Source organism: Nerophis ophidion, linkage group LG18 (genome assembly GCF_033978795.1).
Source record: "Nerophis ophidion isolate RoL-2023_Sa linkage group LG18, RoL_Noph_v1.0, whole genome shotgun sequence".
NCBI classification, from domain to species: Eukaryota; Metazoa; Chordata; class Actinopteri; order Syngnathiformes; family Syngnathidae; genus Nerophis; species Nerophis ophidion.
In genome coordinates, this window is record NC_084628.1 from 12,166,240 (window position 1) to 12,182,275 (window position 16,036).

General features: G+C 37.9%; 1 protein-coding gene across 7 annotated transcripts in view; it reads left to right on the top strand.

Moving 5' to 3' along the window:
• Positions 1 to 16,036, top strand: part of kirrel3b (kirre like nephrin family adhesion molecule 3b) — a 587,440-nt gene that overhangs the window by 534,959 nt on the left and 36,445 nt on the right. For 4 of the 7 annotated variants that reach the window (XM_061878745.1, XM_061878746.1, XM_061878749.1 and 1 more), the window contains exons 12-13: positions 3,356 to 3,456; positions 11,329 to 11,539. In XM_061878745.1, coding sequence (XP_061734729.1) covers positions 3,356 to 3,456; positions 11,329 to 11,539 — 312 coding nt within the window. The remainder of the gene's footprint in view (positions 1 to 3,355; positions 3,457 to 11,328; positions 11,540 to 16,036) is intronic. The other 3 variants (XM_061878747.1, XM_061878748.1, XM_061878752.1) reach the window with 1 other exon arrangement.

Below are 16,036 nucleotides of genomic sequence, written 5' to 3' on the forward strand. Positions count from 1 at the left end.
CTTTGAACAGCTAGCGCGTCATCTGTGGTCACCTAATAACCACTCCACACAGTTGAGGGGGGCACAGCAGAAAAGAGAGGGCAGATCAACTGGTCTAAAAGTTTATTTAAAGGCTCGCATACAAAAATGAGTTTTAAGATAGGACTTAAAGGCTTCTGTTGAGTTTGCATTTCTAACTGTGTCTAATCAAACAGTGTCATAATTTGATGCATTTGTTGTCTGTGACATGTCCAGTTACTGGTTCAAATACTTGGCGTGGAAACAATCACTTAAACAGCACCCAGCATGGAGTCAGTTGGAAATCTTCTTTCCAACCGAGCAATAGGACATGGTGGTAAAGCTGCAGAGGTCAACTGAGGGGTCTGTAACGTTGCGCCACTAAAAAATAGTTGGTTTGCGTTGGCGCTTATAATAACAACATTGCTAATATTTGGTTAATAATTAGGTCAGGATATGTATAAAGAGTAATGTTGTCGGGTTTGGATGGTTATTTAGAGGGCTTTGTGGGTAAAAAAGAGAGCCCCGATTGACTACATTGTCAGCAGACTTTGTATGTATTTATTTATTTACGACTTAGAATGCATTAAAAATAGCAAAAAACATGTGTGTTCATGTCTTATATAGAGATGGTGAATGAGGGACAACACATATCTGTCTATTTTTTGCGTAATCTCCAGTAAGACTGATCTGAAACTATGGTCAGAGAGCAGAAGCATTCCCATTGTGAAGTCAATCTCCGCAAATAGCCGAAGGTATCCGGGGGGTTGTATTCGAAATGGCTGACTGAATTTATGGTATTTTGAATTCATGGCATACTTTTTAACTTTTTTAAATGTCCTCATATTTTGTGGATGGTAAATATGATTGGATGTGGTTTAAAATATGCAATGAAACACAAATAAGCATATAAAGTTAACTAGTTATTCCGCTCTACTGGTACTTTAAAGGCACACTGGTCTTTCATATGAAATATATTTTAACTACATACACTATATATATATATGTATATATATATGTGTGTATGTAGTTTAAAGTACCAGTAAAGCGTAAAAACAAGTTGACTTAATATTTTTTGGTGAAAAAAAAAAAATCAATAATATAAAATATCAATCAATCAATCAATCAATGTTTATTTATATAGCCCCAAATCACAAATGTCTCAAAGGACTGCACAAATCATTACGACTACAACATCCTCGGAAGAACCCACAAAAGGGCAAGGAAAACTCACACCCAGTGGGCAAATATATATATATATATATATATATATATATATATATATATATATATATATATATATATAAAGCAATAAAATCCCCCTCACCAGCAGAGAAACCTACAAAACAGGCTTGTAGGGATGAAATTACCTCGGTTGGTAGAGTGGCCGTGCCAGCAACTTGAGGGTTGCAGGTTCGATTCCCGCTTCCGCCATCCTAGTCAATGCCATTGTGTCCTTGGGCAAGACACTTTACCCACCTGCTCCCAATGCCACCCACACTGGTTTAAATTTAACTTAGATATTAGGTTTCACTATGTAAAGCGCTTTGAGTCACTTGAGAAAAGCGCTATATAAATACAATTCACTTCACTTCACACTTGTGTTTTTTTCCTGACCTAACGTATATTCCGCTCTACCACAGAATTGAGCAATGTATAACGGATAAACCACAGACTACATGTTTTAAAGTAACGTATTAATTACTTTCCATAGTAATAAATTACTATTATTCTATTTTTAAAGAATACATTTGATGAAGTAACAAGTAATTAAAATTTTTTATTTATTTTTTTTGGTTCTGTCCAGCTACCCAGTTAAATTATATAGTTGATGTAGAGGCACATATCGGCTGGACAAATTTACTTTACAAAAGAGAAGTGTGGGTTACTTTTCTTGTTGCCTTATTTGTATTTGACTTTATTAAATGCATGTATATTATTAGTTGGTGAAGCCGGGCCCCCAGGAGGGCATAGAAAGCAAGACAGAGAGGGACATTGTGGGAATAAGACAGAGAGACAACAACAAGGGCTTCACGGTGGCAGAGGGGTTAGTGCGTCTGCCTCACAATACGAAGTTCCTGCAGTCCTGGGTTCAAATCCAGGCTCGGGATCTTTCTGTGTGGAGTTTGCATGTTCTCCCCGTGAATGCGTGGGTTCCCCTCCGGGTACTCCGGCTTCCTCCCACTTCCAAAAACATGCACCTGGGGATAGGTTGATTGGCAACACTAAAATTGGCCCTAGTGTGTGAATGTGAGTGTGAATGTTGTCTGTCTATCTGTGTTGGCCCTGCGATGAGGTGGCGACTTGTCCAAGGTGTACCCTGCCTTCCGCCCGATTGTAGCTGAGATAGGCGCCAGCGCCCCCCGTGACCCCGAAAGGGAATAAGCGGTAGAAAATGGATGGATGGATGGACAACAACAACAACAACAATAGAACAACATTAATAAACAGGATATGTACAAATATGATGGTAGAAGGGATAGCAGAAAAGCAGTTAGTGAAATAATTAATACAGAAATGACAATGAACATTATTACACTACAAATGGAGCAATGCAAATACCGATGAATAATAACAATAATTACCTCTATTATCAAAAATACAATTGTTCAGATTTAACAATTCATATGTGTAATGACAACTTAAAATACAAAAGAAAGCAGATAAATGGAAGGTAAGAAAGAGAAGACAACTCTATTAACCTTGTAAATTGTTATAGTAACTATAGGTTAAGCTTTGTCAGCATGCGAACTGTTACCCCGGGTAATTATAATTAATTACTTTTAAAAAATAATTTTCAGAACACTGTTTATTTCTTTAATATAATAAGCATCACCCACCTTTCCTCAGCACTGTTCTTCACATTCAGGTTCCCTTATTCCCGTGCTGGATGAACAAAAGTATATAAGCTAATGCTAGCGGGTAAGACACCAGATGTTTAGCTCAGTTGGTAGAGTGGCCGTGCCAGCAACTTGAGGGTTGCAGGTTCGATTCCCGCTTCCGCCATCCTAGTCACTGCCGTTGTGTCCTTGGGCAAGGCACTTTACCCACCTGCTCCCGGTGCCACCCACACTGGTTTGAATGTAAAAAAATAGATATTGGGTTTCACTATGTAAAGCGCTTTGAGTCAAAAGAGAAAAAATCGCTATATAAATATAATTCACTTCACTTCATAGCAAGTAGCCCATATCCTGAAAAAAACTAGTAAACCGGGATGTTCGTATTTTGAGGCACCACTGTAATCCAGCACATTTGAAACAACTTTTCTCACAAGAATCCTCATGTAACCCACCTCCCTGCGACAGACTCGCATTCTTCCATTGCACTGACGCGCCTTCTTCATAACTGTTGTTTGCAGGGCCGCCCACCATCTCCAGCACTCAGACACAACAAGCCTTGCACGGCGAGAAAGGACAGATCAAATGTTTCATCCGAAGCACCCCTCCACCGGATCGCATCGTGAGTACTTTCCCTCATCTCGGCCCTTGTTACGATTGGAGGTAAGACGCTGAGCGACATTACGGCGTAATGATGAGCATTCGTTACCTTACGGGAAAGGTCGAAACAGCAGTTGGAACAGCGGCGCTCGTTTGATTTACACAGCGTGGATCCCGTCCAGATTTATAGCCATAATATAAACAGGCAGCTCTGAAAACCCTAATTATTAACGTGCGGTGCTTGCCGGCGCGTACTACCCTCTGTGGGCATATTTCATAAGATCAGCTAATTGGGGACAGGTCGGCAGTAGGAGACTTAAGGTTTGGGCAAGATGAACGTTTATAGAGGTAATAAGGCAGGTTGCATTTTCAAGAATGTTGTAACATGAGTCAATTGGGGGTTAAAAAAAAATGTATTTCAGCAAGAAAAGTTGTACATTATTTTAGTAATCATGTTTATTTCAGTCATTGTATCACCCAACCGACTGAAGTGCTGATTTTAACCAAAACTAACCCCTCCCCCGCCCCAACCCCCCTCCACATCCCACCCCCCCGGATTGTAAATGGTGCAAATAATTCAATGTATAACTGTATTATGCTGATAGAATATATTTGTGCCATCAATTCATTAACGTGGACCCCGACTTAAACAAGTTGAAAAACTTATTTGGGTGTTACCATTTATTGGTCAATTGTACGGAATTTGTACTGTATTGTGCAATCTACTAATAAAAGTCTCAATCAATCAAAAAAAACATACTATGGAGGGCCGAATGGGAGAAAATTGTATAAATAAGTATTCCCATAACTACTTAAAATGTGTCATTAATTAAATAATTCAATCATGAAATAATGAACACAAATAAATAAATTAGGGATGGCGTGGCGCAGTGGGAGAGTGGCCGTGCGCAACCCGAGGGTCCCTGGTTCAAATCCCACCTAGTACCAACCTCGTCACGTCCGTTGTGTCCTGAGCAAGACACTTCACCCTTGCTCCTGATGGGTGCTGGTTGGCGCCTTGCATGGCAGCTCCCTCCATCAGTGTGTGAATGTGTGTGTGAATGGGTAAATGTGGAAGTAGTGTCAAAGCGCTTTGAGTACCTTGAAGGTAGAAAAGCGCTAGACAAGTACAACCCATTTATCATTTAAATGATAAATGGGTTGTACTTCATCCATCCATTTTCTACCGCTTATTCCCTTTTGGGGTCGCGGGGGGCGCTGGCGCCTATCTCAGCTACAGTCGGGTTGTACTTGTATAGCGCTTTTCTACCTTCAAGGTACTCAAAGCGCTTTGACACTACTTCCACATTTACCCATTCACACACACATTCACACACTGATGGAGGGAGCTGCCATGCAAGGCGCTAACCAGCGACCAATCAAGAGCAAGGGTGAAGTGTCTTGCTCGTGACACAACGGACGTGACGTTCTTGGTAGTAGGTGGGGATTGAACCAGGGACCCTCGGGTTGCACACGGCTACTCTCCCACTGCGCCACACGTGAAATAATTGAGTATAATCTTTAGGGGTGTAACGGTACCTGTATTTGTATTGAACCGTTTCGATACGGGGGTTTCGGTTCGGTTCGCAGGTGAACCGAACGACACGGACATATGAGTAGCGCACAGCACGTTGTGTAAACAATGCACACCGAGGCACCATGAATTAATTTACGTAGATCCCGACTTAAACAAGTTGAAATACTTATTGGGGTGTTACCATTTAGTGGTCAATTGTACGGAATATGTACTGTACTGTGCAATCTACTAATAAAAGTCTCAATCAATCAAAAAAAACATACTATGGAGGGCCGAATGGGAGAAAATTGTATAAATAAGTATTCCCATAACTAGTTCAAATGTGTCATTAATTAAATAATTCAATCATGAAATAATGAACACAAATAAATAAATGATAAATGGGTTGTACTTCATCCATCCATTTTCTACCGCTTATTCCCTTTTGGGGTCGCGGGGGGCGCTGGCGCCTATCTCAGCTACAGTCGGGTTGTACTTGTATAGCGCTTTTCTACCTTCAAGGTACTCAAAGCGCTTTGACACTACTTCCACATTTACCCATTCACACACACATTCACACACTGATGGAGGGAGCTGCCATGCAAGGCGCTAACCAGCGACCCATCAGGAGCAAGGGTGAAGTGTCTTGCTCGTGACACAACGGACGTGACGTTCTTGGTAGTAGGTGGGGATTGAACCAGGGACCCTTGGGTTGCACACGGCTACTCTCCCACTGCGCCACACGTGAAATAATTGAGTATATTCTTTAGGAGTGTAACGGTACCTGTATTTGTATTGAACCGTTTCGATACGGGGGTTTCGGTTCGGTTCGCAGGTGAACCGAACGACACGGACATATGAGTAGCGCACAGCACGTTGTGTAAACAATGCACACCGAGGCACCATGAATTAATTTACGTAGACCCCGACTTAAACAAGTTGAAATACTTATTGGGGTGTTACCATTTAGTGGTCAATTGTACGGAATATGTACTGTACTGTGCAATCTACTAATAAAAGTTTCAATCAATCAAAAAAAACAACAACACACAGCATGCTAGCAACGACTGGGCTATGATAGACTGACCACACCTCCTCTTTTCATGGGATATGTCCTCTTTGCAGAGCTGTACAGGTGGAGCTTCTTAAATGCCTCGAATGTCCGGCATTTTAAGTTATGGTTGTATGTATTTTCAATGTACGTTCAGGGTTAAGAAGGGGTTAAAAAAAAAAAAAAAAAAAGTGGTGCACACAGCGTTAACATTCGTGAGGGCAGGGCCGAGACAGAGAAAGCGAGAGAGTTATGAGAAACGCGCATGCGTCGCCAGGCTCTGCTTTTTATCCTTTGATTAATCAGATTTGATTTTTTATTATCTATAGCAGGGGTTTCAAAAGTGTGCCCCGGAGGCCATTTGCGGCACACAGCTAATGTTTTAAAGACCCACGGCACATTCTAAAAAAACTATTAAAATAAACAAAAACCTAAACAAAAGTAAAATAAACAATCTATAATGCTAAATGTTATTTAGAAAAACTTGCAACGATCACTAATAAAACAAAGCTGTTTTTTTTTTTTCAAACTGTCATTGTTTAAAACATAATATTGAATCAAAATCAATGTTATTATGAATTATTGACCTATCCAAGTTTCCGATTACTTCACATCAAATATTCCACTAAGAAAATAATTTTTGGTGGAAGATTTAGCAAATTTGTTAAATAAGTAATCAAAAAATGTATATCTTGTTTTTTTCTTACTGTACGGAAAATGAACCGAACCGTGACCTCTGAACCGAGGTACGTACCGAACCGAAATTTTGGTGTACCGTTACCCCCCTAATAATCTTAGATTAAATAAATTGACACATTAACTCACTGTGTTACAAAAAAGATCAGTTTGAATAATACATGATGTTGGATATAGAGAACATACAAAGCCTTTATTTATTGGATCACAATTATTGAAATTCAACGATTTGGTGCATTTGCAAAGAGCTAAAATGATGTAAAAAGCAAACTATAATCTGCTACCTAAGCATGTACAACAATTCTTCTCAACAAAAGAGAAGAAATGTAACCTTATAGGATAATCTAAATTAAAATATTTGTATGCTCGTACAACACTTAAAACCTTTAGTATATAAGTATGTGGAATTCAATTATGGAACGGATTAACCCAGGGGTGCCCATTACGTCGATCGCGAGCTACCAGTCGACCGCGGGGGGTGTGTCAGTCGATCTCGAGCCAGGCTTTTAAAAAAAATAGACCTAAAAACTAGTGATCATCAATCTTCACCAAGACGTCACTTAAATGACATTCACGGTACCGGAGGGTCTTGTGAGATGACGCTGGCTGCTGCAAGATCATTATTATTAAAATATGACCGAGAGGAAGGCGAGAAACACTTTTTATTTCAACAGACTCTCGCGCCGTACTTTCCGTCAAAACTCTAAAGGCCGACTGCACATTTCCTATCTTCACAATTAAAGCCCTGCTTCATGCTGCCTGCGCTAACTAAATACAGAGTCTCGGAAAACTGGCGTGCACAAGCAATCCCTCAGAAAGCTGGCGTGCACATCACTTGTGCACGCCAGCTTTCCGAGACTCTTATTTTGTTAGCGCAGGCAGCATGAAGCAGGGCTTTTATTGTGAAGATAGGAAATGTGCAGTCGGCCTTTAGAGTTTTGACGGAAGGAACTGCGCGAAAGTCTGTTGAAATAAAAAGTGTTTCTCGCCTTCCTCTCTGTCATTTTTTCATAATAATGAACTGGCAGCAGCCAGCGTCATCTCACAAGACCCTCGGGTGCCGTGAATGTCAATCAAGCAAGCTACGGAATTTGCCGCCAATTTTTTTCTTGTAAAGTGTATGGAAGCTGGATGAATTAGATGCCAAAAACCAACCACTTTCATGTGGTATTGTACAGAAAGGACAACTTTTTTTCTCCTCCATTTGAAAATGTGGGTGTTATCATCATTACTGTCTGATTCCAATCAATGCAAGTCATCAGAATCAGGTAATACACCAACTTATATTCTTGTCCTCGTGAAAGAAAGACATCTATATGTGTTACACATGCTTGTATTATCATTAAACACATTTAACTTGTTTACAAAAATGTCTCTTTCATAAATACATAAATATAAATGATATATATAAATGAGGTAGATCCCCTCAAGTTGGTCAATTGAAAAGTAGCTCGCCTGCAGAAAAAGTGTGGGCACCCCTGGATTAACCAAAGAAATCAAACAAAGCACCAATTTGATTCAGTTTAAGAGACTGTTCAAACTACAAAGGTTCACAAAGTACACAAAACAAGAATTATGATGCACATCTTGAACACTTTTTTATTCTCCTCTTTTTATTGAAACAAATATTTATGTATTTAATATGTATTTGCTTACTATGGTATATTAATTATTTAATATGCATTTATTCACTGTTCTGTTACAGAGAACACGGAAATGGGAAAAAAAATGACTATGGTATGAAAAGGGGTAGGATTAAATAAGCTCTGCTTCTTCCTTCTCCTTTTCAGACGTGCTGTAATGAAACAGCTGGAATTGTGTGATTCATCACATTGTATCTTATGCATTTTCGAAATAAATTGAAACTGTACTGAACTGAACATTTGATATTACAAATGTATATTTAATTCCAGTTACAATGAATTGACAAATTTAAGTAATGATTTAAATGTTTATTTACTTTTGTACCACTAGGCCCTCCATACCATATTGACGCATTTCTGACAGGTTTATTTAAAACTAAAACTACAATTTAATAATAAAAAAAAATGTTTTTGTAAAATGTTTTCAAAATTTCTAAAATTGCTTAAAACACAAACATATTCAACATAATGTTCATATACAGTATTTTAAATATTTAATCCAACCACGTCGGATAGATTAATAAAACAAATCAGCAATGTAGTAATAATATGATCCAGTTTAGGAGGCTGTTTAAACAAACAAGTGTTTACAAAGTACAAGTAAAAAGAATTAGGATAAACATCATACATTTAAAAAAAATAAGATATATTTTACATCTCATTAAGTGATTCATAACTGATATAAGTATTCATTAATAGAACTGTTGTATTTAGAAAGCATTGATGTAAATTTTGGACCAACTAGGAACAGGAAGTGAACATATGTGTTAGTAATTGCTATGAAGTCGAAAAGTTGTAGGAAGAGATGAGACAAAATAAAAATTAAAAAAAATATATGAAAGCTTGAAAACATATTTTTGAATTACCATATTATTAAATACTACAACTAATACTATTTTATTGTGTGACAAATAGCTTAATAAAGTGAATTATTTTGGAAAGAAAAATCATTCCAAATTAAAAATTTTTTTTCCATTGTTCCGTTTCTTTTGTTCGGACAAGATTATTGTAAGTAGATTCATTTAAAGTAATAAAGTAGACTTTTTCAAATGTTCTATAAAAATAAATGAGTAACATATGTGATTTACTGAATACATGTTCGAAATAAACTTGAACCAACCTTGAAAACATATGTTTGTATTACGGTTGAATTATTTTGGCTTTTGTATATATATATATATATATATATATATATATATATATATTTATGTTACTATAGTACTAGTAATATTCTTATCATGAAATACTATATGTAGTGCCAGCACTAAAAGATGAGTCTACGTTGATGCTATGATAAATGTTATGTTGTGATGGTGAAATTTATTTTTTATTTTATCGTATATGTATTGTGTGTTTTTTTTTATTTTTCTCGCTCTTTATTTTCCTTTTCTTTGAAATTGTAATTTTACTGCCTTTTTTTACATCACAACCAGGGGACTATAAATAAAAACTAGCCTTCTGGCTAATGGCTTTTTTAACCATGTGTAGTAGAGATGCGCGGTTTGCGGTCTCATCTGCGGAGTCCGCGGATAACCCGCGGGTCGGGCGGGTGACATGAGGAAAAAAATAGATTTTAATTAGATAGAGGGTTGGGGGCGCGGGGGTGTACAATTATTCAGGAATTGTCACGGATGCAAAGGATTCTGGGTAATTGTTGTGTTGCGTTTATGTTGTGTTACTGTGAGTATGTTCTCCCGAAATGTGTTTGTCATTCTTGTTTAGTCTGGCTTCACAGTGTGGCGCATATTGGTAAGAGTGTTAAAATTGTTTATATCACAACCATCATACTGGGTGATACAGTATGCCATAAAGGCATACTGTATCACCCAGTATGCCTTTCAATCTTGTACGTATGATTGCGGAAGCTTCATACAACATGTTGCTGCTCTAACAATTGGTTTGTACATGTTGTTGAAGGTGTCAAAGGCAATGGCTTCACAGCACGCCCTTATTCTTATCATTAGGATGAACACCATTGGATATACGTGAGGACGTTTGTGATTCCCATTGTCTTCTTTACTCTGTGAAACGGGTTTAAATAGCTTTTTGAGTGTTAAAAGTGGCCGAACTCTGATGTATTTCAACGAGCGGGTGGCGGGCGGTTAAGTTTCCAATAAAATATTGGTTCGGGTGAACAGCGGGTGGATGACAATTTTGGTGATGCGGTTGCGGATGATATAATTGCCTGTCCGCGTTATGAAATTGCATCATCCCCTTTGAAAAATAAACTAATCTTTATCTTAAATAATATTATGTTATTATGCAAAAATAGTTGAATAAAATAAATACTTTTGGTAAAAATCACGACAACTTTCCATTGTTTATACTATGTTTCTTCTATTTAGACAACATTTTTGTAAGTAGATTGTTTCAAGTAGTATAGACTTTTTCAAAAATCCTATAAAAAAGACCGTTTTTTTTAAGTTACTCTGCAATTAAAATTATGGAGAAAAACAAAAAAAAGGAGGAAACTAGCACGTTGGAGCATTTCAGTTCTTTTACGCTCACTTGGATCACATGTTTGTCGTTAACGTCATTCTAATGGACTCAAAGAGCAACTAAAGAGGGACTGGTTGTAGTTATTTCAAAGTGAACAACAAAAGTGTTTTCTGGCAAAGAATCCGACGTTGATGGGGAAAGACAGGGAAGCAAGAATATGAACCTGCCTGAAAAGAAAAGATGAATTTAAATCTCAGGTGACCAACGTTTGAACACAAGAGTATAGCAATTTATCAAACAGTCTTTTATTGTGGTCCAGACTGATGGACCTTCTGTACATACTGACATTTATTTCCATAGAGCTACGCACACACACGAGCAAAAGGGGTTTTATTGAGTAGGCTGAGTTGGCTTTTAGCCCTCCACTCCTTTATTGTCACTTTATTGCGTTCACTCCTCACTATTCTATAAATCCTCCGCCAAAGGTCCTCATGCATTCGCAAGATGAACAAGACATATGGCATCTTTATCTCTGTGCTGCTTCCTTAGGCCTGGTCCTGGAAGGAGACCGTGTTAGAGTCCGGGACGTCCGGCCGCTACACGGTTGAGACGGTGACCACGGAGGAAGGCGTCATCTCCACGCTGACCATGAGTAACATCGTGCCAGCTGACTTCCAGACCATCTACAACTGCACGGCGTGGAACAGTTTCGGCTCCGACACCGAGATCATACGCCTTAAGGAACAAGGTGGGAGCCAAGGTCCGACAGGTTCCATCTTCCTCTTCTCCAATTCATGTACTTGTAGTGAGACTTTAGCAGACAAATAGTGTGTTTTTGTGTCTGTGTTGTGTTGCTATCATCACATCCGGCCAGTGAGCTTTGGTAGTCATGTGACCAAAGACTGCACAGTGACTTGATTGGGCAGCTTTTGGGACGTCACGTTAATATCAAAATTATTCGTTAAGATTTTTTTTTTTTTCAAAAGGCTAGGCATGCAGTGGGGCAAAAAGGTATTTAGTCAGCCACCGATTGTGCAAGTTCTCCCACTTAAAATGATGACAGAGGTGTGTAATTTTCATCATAGGTACACTTCAACTGTGAGAGACAGAATGTGAAAAAAAAAAGCCGGAAATTCCTATTGTAGGAATTTTAAAGAATGTATTTGTAAATTAAGTTGGAAAATAAGTATTTGGTCAACCATTCAAAGCTCTCACTGATGGAAGGAGGTTTTGGCTCAAAATCTCACGATACATGGCCCCATTCATTCTTTCCTTAACACGGATCAATCGTCCTGTACCCTTAGCAGAAAAAACATCCCCGAAGCAAGATGTTTCCACCCCCACGCTTTACAGTAGGTATGGTGTTCTTGGGATGCAACTCGGTATTCTTCTTCCTCCAAACACGACGAGTTGAGTTTATACCAAAAAATTCTATCTTGGTTTCATCTGACCACATGACATTCTCCCAATCCTCTGCTGTATCATCCATGCATCCATGTCATGTGGTCTGATGAAACCAAGATAGAACTTTTTGGTATAAACTCAACTCGTCGTGTTTGGAGGAAGAAGAATACTGAGTTGCATCCCAAGAACACCAAACCTACTGTGAAGCATGGGGGTGGACACATCATGCTTTGGGGCTGTTTTTCTGCTAAGGGGACAGGACGATTGATACGTGTTAAGGAAAGAATGAATGGGGCCATGTATCGTGAGATTTTGAGCCAAAACCTCCTTCCATCAGTGAGAGCTTTGAATGGTTGACCAAATACTAATTTTCCACTATAATTTACAAATAAATTCTTTAAAATTCCTACAATGTGAATTCCTGGATTTTTTTTTCACATTCTCTCTCACAGTTGAAGTGTACCTCTGATGAAAATTACAGACCTCTGTCATCATTTTAACTGGGAGAACTTGCACAACCGGTGGCTGACTAAATACTTTTTTGCCCCACTGTACATACTTACAGATACATATGTGTTATTGTACATTATGTCACTTATTAGTGCATCGGAACCTCGATTTACAGACCTAATTGGTTGAGATGTCCGATAAAGGCTTTTTTTGCCGCTATTGCGATATTGTCAAACTCTTAATTACCGATTCCGATATCAACCGATACCGATATACACAGTCATGGAATTAACACATTATTATGCCTAATTGTGTTGTGATGCCCGGTTGGACGCATTAAACAATGTAACTTTACCATGAATTGATTAACATGGACCCCGACTAAAACAAGTTGAAAAACTTATTGGGGTGTTACCATTTAGTGGTCAATTGTACGGAATATTTACTGTACTGTGCAACCTACTGATACAAGTTTCGAACAACTGATCAAAAGCAAGGTTTTCCAAAATAGGAGAACAACTTCAACTCCAGTTATGGAAAAAAGTGCCAACATGGCACTGCCATTTTTATCATTGAAGTCACCAAGTGCATTATTTTTTTTAACATGCCTCAAAACAGCTTGGAATTTGGGACATGCTCTCCCTGAGATATTCCTGATACCCATTACAACTATGGGAAATACTATACTTTGACTTTCAAAAAGTGCATTATTTAATTTAATTTTTTTTAACATGCCTCAATACAACAGCTACAAAAACAATGAAGGCACACACCTTCAGTCCAGAGTATACTAGACCAACCGCTCCGTACAGCTGTATTTTAAAAAGTCATAAATTTTACTCATTGAAACCGATACCGATAATTCCCAATATAACATTTTAAAGTATTTATGGAAAAATATTATTGGACACCTCTACTAATTGGTTCTGGAACAGGTTTGTATATTGAACATTCTTCCACCAAAAACATAGTAATATAATATTGTTCAATAAGGTTAGATGATTATGTAAGAAAGCCTCACAAATCAAAACATTCCGTTCTTAACCACAGGATGCAGAGCAAGGAAGGCAATGTAAAGGTAAAAGCCCTTTTTGTAATCGGAAAAAAAAAAACTAGCATAGCATGGAAGTGCAAATAACAGTGCAAATTATTTTCCATTTTCTAGAAATATCGTTAATTTGAAGAGCGTTTTACTCATTTTTATTGTTAATTTTATTAATTATTCATCGTAATCTTAATTTTAGAATGGACAATTATATTATGTCTATTCTGATTTAAAACTGTTACAACTATAATAAATAACTATTCAAATAAGATATTTGGGTTTTCCCGACATACAATATATTGTATACAGTGATTTACTGTTTACTGTGCATGTTTCAAACAAACTTCAAACAATCAACGTTGAAAACATATTTTTCCTTACCATAGTATTGTTAAATATTATAAGTAAAACTATTTTATTATGCAAATAATAGTTTAATAAAGTGAATTATTTTGGAAAGAAAAATCCTTCCAAATGAAAACAATTTTCCATTGTTTATACTTTTCGTTTCTTCTGTTCAGACAAGATTTTTGTAAGTAGATTTGTAGCTGAGATAGGCGCCAGCGCCCCCCGCGACCCCGAAAGGGAATAAGCGGTAGAAAATGGATGGATGGATGGATGGATGGATTTGTTTAGAGTTTTAGACTTCAACCAACCAACCTTTAAAACATATTCTTGTATTCTACCGTTTATTTTGGCTAGTGTCCTAGTTAAAAATATCTAAATGTAATGTTGTTATCGTACAAGTACTATTGTAATTTAAAACTGTTAAAATATATGATAAATAACTATTCAAATAGTATATTTTGATTTTCCCAACATACTATATATTGTTTTAGGATGATGCTTAATTTAAAAATTGCAAGATGAAAAAATGCGTTTAAAAATACTTATTTTTTTGCTTAAAAGTCCTGCTGATTTCTGGATATACAAATATTAATTCAGGAGGTTTTATTAAGTAAAATTATTTCACATTTTTATTAATTAGTTTTTTTTCCAAAAATCTAATATATTTTTTTTAATATATATTGTGTCAGCTCTTCTTTGCAGTGAAGACAAACACTTATTGAGGTACAAAGCTCAATGTTTCAGCACTAGCAAGGGATGAAACTAAATAGATGAGGTTACTAATGGAAAACAGGTGTGCTGGCATAAAACGTAACAGAAGGCAAAGGTGCAGCTAAACAAGGGATCCATCAGGAAGTAGAACCATAATTGCAGCACCAGATCGGAAATGATACAAAACACAAGAAAAATAGCAAAGAAAGTTGAAACTGTCATGTTTATCTATTTGTAAAGTTATTCTGGTCCCAGTTGCCTTGCTCAAGGGCAGCCATTATAAAGTTGTTTTCCAAGAGAATCAAACATTTTAATGCCTCTGCCACAGCTGCTCCTATAACACCCGCCTCCCCCGTTAAGATATCCCGAATAACATTCTAAACAGACATAAACTTCCCGTTCTTCATTATGAGACCCTTTTAAGAAAAATTAATACGTTCTATCTGTTGACCTTTTCCCTCTCTGCCACCGGGGAAGGTCGCTTAGTCTCTCCACTTATCGCAGATGATAAATTATAAGCTGCTCATGTGAAAGTGACATTGACCAATGGAGGCATTAAACTGTCTTTAATGGTGTGGGAAGAGCACTTGCTTGTTTGGATTCACTTGCACTAAAGCGAGGAGGTCAAGAATGTGGGGAACTCCGGCCCTCATTAAAGTGTTTGATGAGGACCTTTAAACACCACAGCTGCATGGAGATATTTTGCCTGCAGGTTTGAGAACATACTTGTCCTCTAGTGCAGAAAAAAAAACACAACCAGCACCGTGCTTAACACACACAGACACTTACAGTCTGTGTGTGTTAAGAAATCATGGGTGTCAAACTCTGGCCCGCCGTGTAATTTTATCCGGCCCTTGAGGCAATATCAATTTAACATTAGAGCTGGCCCGCTGATATTATCCACCGCATTCACCGCTCATACTTGCCAACCCTCCCAATTTTCCCGGGAGACTCCCCAAGTTCAGTGCCCCGCCTGAAAATCAACCATTCTCCCAAATTTCTACCAAATTCCACCCGGACAACAATATTGGGGGCATGCCTTCAAGACACTCCCTTTAGCGTTCCCTACAACCTGTCATCACGTCTGCTTTTCCTCCGTACAAACAGCGTGCCGAACCCAGTCACATTAATATTTGCGGCTTTTACACACACACAAGTGAATGCAAAGCATACTTGGTCAACAACCATACAGGTCACACTGAGGGTGGCCATATAAACAACTTTAACACTGTTACAAATATGCGCCACACTGTGCACCCACACCAAAAAAGAATGACAAACACATTTCGGGAGAACAAA